This window comes from Verticillium alfalfae, genomic scaffold, assembly GCF_000150825.1.
Source record: "Verticillium alfalfae VaMs.102 supercont1.5 genomic scaffold, whole genome shotgun sequence".
NCBI classification, from domain to species: Eukaryota; Fungi; Ascomycota; class Sordariomycetes; order Glomerellales; family Plectosphaerellaceae; genus Verticillium; species Verticillium alfalfae.
The window spans coordinates 189,757-196,964 of record NW_003315034.1 but is presented as its reverse complement, the minus strand read 5'-3'; the positions used below and the strand labels follow the sequence as shown (position 1 = coordinate 196,964).

The 7,208-nt window shown below is 56.5% G+C and overlaps 2 protein-coding genes across 2 annotated transcripts in view; one reads left to right on the top strand and one right to left on the bottom strand.

Moving 5' to 3' along the window:
- Nucleotides 1–1,571: 1,571 nt before the first annotated feature.
- On the top strand, nucleotides 1,572–3,686 carry VDBG_04395 (cytoplasm protein; the record flags this gene model as incomplete). The annotated part of the gene is made up of 2 exons (XM_003004743.1): nucleotides 1,572–1,765; nucleotides 1,847–3,686. The coding sequence occupies 2 exons, from the start codon at nucleotides 1,572–1,574 to the stop codon at nucleotides 3,684–3,686; spliced, it is 2,034 nt and encodes a 677-aa protein (XP_003004789.1).
- Nucleotides 3,687–4,622: 936 nt separating this feature from the next.
- The window catches only part of VDBG_04394 (transcription termination factor 2), a gene marked incomplete at both ends in the record, with an annotated part of 3,879 nt that continues 1,293 nt past the window's right edge, over nucleotides 4,623–7,208 (bottom strand). The window contains one exon of the mRNA XM_003004742.1: nucleotides 4,623–7,126. Within this exon, the coding sequence (XP_003004788.1) occupies nucleotides 5,015–7,126 (2,112 nt within the window). The remainder of the gene's footprint in view (nucleotides 7,127–7,208) is intronic.

Here is a 7,208-nt window from a genome sequence, read left to right as displayed (position 1 = left end):
AGGCAGGCCCAGCGACATATACACGCGTTTGAGGGGAAGGGGGCGCAAAATGGCATATATGATGAGTCAAAAACCCTATTGTTTCAAAGGCGGGACTCGAGTTCTGTTGCGAACCCGCACGTGACAGCTTGGCGGGGTAGAAGAAAACCCCCCTTTTCCTCAACCCCTCTTGTGAAATGGCAAATGGCAGTCTACGTGGAGGAAGTGGGCGGTCACGAATGCATGCAATGCAAGACACGCTGGCAGGCAGAGGGAGGGGGAAGACCTGTGACTCGCTGCTGAGGTGGTCGACGTGTCGCCTCTGAGATGTATCGCTCATAACCTATGGCCCGACAGGAGCATGTGGTATTGGTTGGAGGTGATATGGGAGAGGGAGGGGTGACGTATTGTGTCTTGATAACGGTCGGAGGGTAACAAGCCACGGGAATGGCCCCCCAGACGAGGAATGCCGTACGCTGTATTGCTTTTGGCACCGGCATTGCGAGATGGACCTGCGAGCTGGTGGTCTCTGTCTGGCCCATGTCGCCATCAGCGCAGTGTACGGCAGTCGGTGCTACCTCTCAAGGCTCTCTCAATCATCTACGAAGGTACTTGCTTTCCTGCCAACGGACGGCCCACCTGGCCTGTCATCGTGCTTGCTGGCTTGAACTTTTAGCGTCCAGCTAGCACCCACACCGCTCAACCCCCCCCCCTCCCCACCCCGAAAAGACCTCTGCTATTCCACGTGATTGGCGTTCATGGCGGTGGCCAATGCCTGGGTAACTGGAGGGAGAGATCCAAATGCAGAGGGGGTTCTTAGACGAGGAAGGGGGTCTCCTCCCTTCAATTCAGCATCACCGAGGGAGATTTGACCATCTCTACCAGCCATGCGTAAATCCACTTCGGACCCCATTTCAGCACCGCAAGTCCCATACTCAGCATTGTTTTGATTTCCTCTCCATCTGAGGGTCTTCGGTCTTTTGGGGGATCGCAAAACATCTGTAAGCTTCATGCCAGCTGGGAAAATACTCCCCACGATCGTCAAGCCTTGCCTTTCCAGAGGGGTTCAATGCCATCACCCAGACGGAAGGGTGTCAACATCATTTAACCTTTGCTAGGTACTGCATCTTTTGGTGGTTGCCCCCCAATCTTCCATCGAGATTCATTCCTGTCCACGAACCGAGCTAGCTTGACAACGTAGCCGTGAGGACGGGACTTTGTTCTGACGACCTCCCTACCGCAACTCTTTCGACGACAGCCAGAGAGCACCGAGTTCGTGATTAACGAACTACGCTCGGAGTGCTGTGTCTCTACGACTGCCACAGGCGCAGAGACCAATACATCGACCGACGCTGGCATATCACGACACCGACAAGTCGAGCCAGCCGCCTCCCTGTCTAGGTCGAGAATTACATGGCAAGCTCATAGGGGTTTTGCCCCCACGTTCAATAGCATTCAGGACAACATGGCCGATTCACCGCCGACTCGTGCGAATGGCAGCTTGCCCGAACACATCATGACTGATGTTGACCTTGACACACCGCCGTCAGTCGCGGCGGCGGCGGCGCCGTCCATTCCGTCAACTCCCCAATATGCCCAGCACACCAAGCCTGTCTTCCTCCAGGTCTTCGTCTGGGTTCACGCCGCTCGTCACTGTCGTCGACTTTCATCATGCCAGGGGTCCGGAGTGCGAGAAGTGGTTTGGTGTTCCTGAGGGATCCGATCCCGCAACAGATTTCGACTGGGGTCTGCTCCCTTTCATGGCCCTCAGCGATGGTGCCCACGCGTAAGCTACTGTCCTCCTTGGCCCTCCTCCCACGAGGGGATCCGTTGACGCTCGAAGCTGACCACCTCTTCTACATTTTAGTTCCAGCGAAGACTTCTCCTACTTCACCCTTCTCCGACCCTCGACTCCCGACGAGAACGTGCCGGCGACCTCTCTCTTCGGCATATCATGCACTCGCCAGCTCGATGCCGCCCAACTGCTCAATCGTCCCGCCGATGTGACCCGATCCACTGTACAGAAAGCCGTTGTTGTTATTGCCGATAGTCCCCAGTTCTTCGGCATGATGCGCGAGCGACTCAGTGTGGTCACGCAGGCCTGGTTCGCTCAACGCGACTTCTCCGACACGGAGATCCTGCGCCGTTTTCAAGACAGCCTCGCTGACGAGAAGCGCCGCGGCGTACTTAATTCCGATGAGGACCGCGACCAGTATCTTGGTATGAGCTTGCGTGAGCTTGTCCGCGAGTTCCGCTGGCAGACTCTTGTCTTGCTCAAATGTTGCCTTTTGCAGCCCAAGATGCTTTTCTTTGGATCGCGCTGCGAACGTCTGTGCATGATGCAGTTTTCTCTCATTTCTTTGATACCCGGCCTGATTCGAAATTTGCAAGACTGCGCGGATCCCGAGATGAACAACTACGAGAAGGGCCTGGCCACCCCGACAACCTTGCGGACGAGCGACCGCAGCTCCCTGCTCACGTATATGGGCCTGCCGCTGCAAATCTTTGGCAAGGGCAGCCTCTTTGGGCCCTACACCCCCCTTCAGCAACTTGATATTCTCGCAGACTTTGGCACGAAGTCGTACATTGTGGGCAGCACCAACTCACTGCTCCTACAGCAAAAGGACCGTTACAGTGACATTCTCATCCACCTCGACGACAACACGGTCAATATCACCTCAACGTCCCTCCGCCAAGCCCTTACGCTCTCTGCCGCTGACCGCCGCTGGATTGACTATCTGACGCAGGAGGTCAACGACACGTGGGATGAGGCGAACCCCGGCCGCCCCAAGACGATGGGCTATGTTGGTTCCGAGGAGTTCATTCGCCTGCAATTCGAAGAGTACATACTCTCCCTCATCTCCTCCTTCAAGTACCACAAGCACCTCCAGGCCAACCAGCACAACCCTCGGGCGCTGTTGCCACACATTGACGGCGACCCTGTGCTCGACTTTGGCGCCGACTTCATCGACGCATGGCAGCGCACCGAGAACCACCGCATGTGGAACACCCACACCGACTCGCACCTTTTCGACGTTGTCGAACCAAAGCACCCCTGCGCTGGCGGCCTCACCATTGACGACGTCCAACGCCGCATCGCGCAGCAGGTTCAGGACATGCACCTCGACGAGCGCTTTGCTGTCGGCCGCGAAGCGTTGGGACGGAACCTGGCTGCCGGTCGCGAGAAGGCGTCTACCATGTTCAACAAGTTCTACGCCGATATGGAATCTTACCGTGAGGCGCAGCGCGCCAAGGCCGAAGAGCAGGCCGCCGCGCAGTCGGCCTCCGCGAACTCCGCCGCGGCGGAGAAGAATGGCGTCACTGATCATGAGGCCTCGCTGGCCGGCGGGAGCGGCGCCAAATCGACGACGTACGTCGGCAGCTGGGTGTCTTGGGCCGGCGAAAAGAGAAAGGGGTGGGGTTCCGGCTGGGGAGCGCGCAAGTCGGACAAGTCTGGCGCGTCATCGCCGGCGAGTGCGCTCTCGCCGAGGGAGGAGGGCGCGAGCCGCTTCTCCGGATCGTCGTTTTTTCCGGGTCGCAACGCCCACGGACAGGCCACGACGGCGGGCGCTGGACAGGATGAGAAGAGGCCTGTGACGGGCAACTCGTTCAGCGAGAAGCATCTTCTCCTCGGCAGGCACGACCGACTCGGCGCCGGGAAAGCCCCAGGGGTTTCAAGCACGAGGAGTTCATCCCGCGAGATGTGACGCATGGGCCGGCCCGAGGACAAGCCCAAAGGCTCCCGCACCGCACGGATATCGAGGGATGAGGTTGTGGGTGCCACGCCAACGTCAGGGCCAGTAGTGGATAAGGCTGACTTGAAAGAGTGAGACGGTCACGCCGCCACCAGAAAAAGGTTGACGTCGTGTACGTGAGCAAGAAGGAAATGGCCACCCCCAGCACCGGCCGGTGAGCCCGTGGCCGATATCGTCGTTCCAAGCACAGCAGCAACGGCCGACGCCCACACAAACGGGACCAAGCTCGAATCAGAGGCAGGGGCAGAGACAGGAGCAAAGATGGAGCCCGAGGTCGTCACAGCGGCGGGCGAGGTCGTGAGCAGCGCACCTGCCGCCGACGGCGTCAAGGTCTGACCAGCATGATGGACTGGCCGCCGTCCGCTGACAGGCGATGATGGTGGAAGACGGGGAGAGTGGAATACGGTTACGGCCATGATTTGTCCTCCCTTGATTTGAGGCCACTAGACGCACAAAGCTAGATCTGGGAGGGGTGTGTGCCCTTTGTAATATGATGATGAATGTTTGGATGATACCCCCCCCCCCCAAAATTTTGACTGCTGCACGTTGAGACTGAGTTGACCTGAGCTGGTCGCCATGAACATCCCCAACAGAAGAGCCGTGTGAAAGAATCTCCACTCTCTGGCCAGCAACATTTGTTCGTTTCTGTTAAATGGCGTTCAGTTTCCTTGCGAGGTTCAACGACCTGTCTCGCTCGCCATTGTCTACTTTGCCGAACAAGACCACATTCTCATCCTGGTCCTACTAGGAGTCTTTCCGAGTGAGCTAGAACATGTGAATGGGGGAGGAAAAGTAGTGTGCTGCCCAGTCCTGCCATGTAAGCCAAGCGTTCGGCGAATTGCAAGCACATGCATTCATCAGGATGATCAAAACTGCAGGAAGGCTCAGTCAAATGTAGCGCAAGCAATTAAGCCCATATCATATGTCTACCCGGGACACCCTGCCCGTGCAATACTACCTAGATGCAGAAGGAATAGGCCCTGAGGTCTACCGTATAATGCGCGTAGAATAGAAAGAAAACGTGGTTACCACTTCAGAAATTGTGCCTCGCTGCGCTCTCGCCTCTCGCGATACCGAGAACGTCTCACCCCATAGCCCAATGTAGAGCACTGCCGCCAGGGTGGTCGTAGTATCATCCCCTCGTGAAAAAAGAAAGAAAAAAGTCCTAAACCCCAGGTCTTTTGGATGCCATCGCATGCCGAGAGTGAAACGAGTAAAACGTAATGACACCCATCCAACGCCGTGCCTCCTCCCACAAGCACATGTTCCCCAACGCCGACTCACTTGAAGAGACTCCGCAGGTCCATCAGCTTCTGCCGCGCTGCATCTCCTCTATCGAGGGCCTTGCCCTTGCCATCCATGCTGAGGCTAGCGAGCTTCTTCTTCTTGTCCTGCAACTCGATCATCTTCTCCTCGAAACTGTTCCGCATAATGTAGCGTACAGTCTGCACAGGACGCTTCTGGCCTAGTCGATGCACACGGTCGACGGCCTGAGCTTCTGCGGCAGGGTTATACTGCGGCTCCATAACATATACGTTGTTGCCTGAAGTCAGGTTCAGGCCGAGACTACCGGCCATGATAGACACCAAGATGACGTGAATCGAGGGATTGTCACGGAATTCATCCATAGCCTTGGTCCTCGCGTTGCGGCTCATCTTACCGTCGAGTCGCGAATAAGTGATGCCTACGCTATCAAGCGCCATTTCAATGAGGTCAAGGTGGGTCGTCCATGAGGAGAAGACGACCGACTTGAACGGAGGCAGCGTAGGGTTTGCAGCAGTCTCGGCTTCCGACTTCAGCAGGTCCTCCAGCAGGGCCCTTGTTTTAGTGTGAGGCCCGGTGTACCTGTCAAACGTCCTCTTGCCGTTATTGGCAGCCTTGGCCTTGATGTGACCGTCGTGCTCGACGTTGGCACGAGCGCGCTTCAGTGCAATGTACTGCATATCGACTTGGTTGGGACAGAATAGACACTGGCCCGGCTGATCTTTGGCTAACTCCTTCACCTTCTTGAAACAAGGGCCGCAAATGACGTGGTAGCACTGCGTCATGTACCCAAGAATTTCCTCTTGCCCCTCGGATTCGATACTAGCGCCATCGCTGGCGCCGAGTTTCTTGGTGCACTGACTGCACTTGTCAGCATTCGTATTGAGCATCAGCTCAAACATCTCGTATGCTTGGCGTTCGCTCAGTGCCGGTTTATTGGAGCTTTCGTCATCACTATCAAGGTCAATAGCCATGTCTGCTGTCATGCCCTCCAGAGCTTGCATGTCGTCTGGGTTGAGGAGGTCGGCACCGTGCGCACAAAGCAAACGCAGACGCAGGATTGAGCGCAGAATGTGAATATAAGTCTGGCCACCGAGGGCCCCCTTGCTCGATTCGGCATTGGCAGACAAGACCTGTACTCGATCTTGAGCGTTCTTCTCAAACAGATCGTAGACTTGACGTTCCTCCAGGGTCATATCAAGCTTGATGACATGGTCGGTACGAGGAGGAAGGTCGATCTTGTCTTTCAGTCGCCGCATCGTGATGCTGTCCACCATGATGCGAAGCTTGGGGACGATCTCGGGGTCGCAGGCTTTAAACGGGTCGACGATGAAGCGGTTGAAGCGGTTCCGGTCGTCGAACGGCTTGAGTCGCAAAAATGCCAGAAGAGCAGCCAGGTCCTCGAGCCGGTTCTGCACCGGCGTGCCGGTCACAGCCCATCTGCGGTTGGCTTGCAGGCGGACGATGGCCTTGAACTGTTGCGTTGACGTTTCGCGGATCATGTGTGCCTCATCGAGCACGATACGGAACCAGCCAATTTCCTCCATGGGATACTTGCCCGGCTTCCGCTTGTTGCGCAGACCGAGTTCTGTGGAGATGGAGCCATATGTGGTGATGACCAAGTCATACTGTGCCAGTTGCTCAACGTCTCGGATGCGGGTAGCGCCGTGATACACATAATAGCTAAACTTGCCAGGCTGTATGTGCTGCTTGATCTGCTCCTCCCAGTTGAAGATGGTCGTCAGTGGACATACCAGCAAAGTGGTCTTGGCGTTTCTTTTCAGTTTCGTGAGACCGAGTGTGTTGAGGGCTGCAGACATGGACGATGGCTTCTGGGGAGGCTCCTCGGGTTGTATCAAGGGAGACTGCGCCCAGGTCTGTGCTTCGGTGAGCGTATGGCAGACGAGAGAGAGAATACTGAGTGTTTTGCCAAGTCCCATCATGTCGGCAAGGATGCCACCCCTTGTTTGTGGGGGCAGCTGCCGTTCGTTCAGACCGGTGACGACGTTGAGGAAGACCCGCTGCCCCGTCGAGCTTATACGGGCCTTGTAAAATGAGTCTGTCGTTCGCTGCTCCCACGTGGCGTCGGCCTCCTTATTCGTCATGAAGTACAGGCCCTGCTTCTGGTGCTTCAATAGGGGTGTGACAATGAGGTCCGATGGCTCCAGCTCGGGAACGTCGTTGTTCTTGCCCATTTGATCGAACACGAAT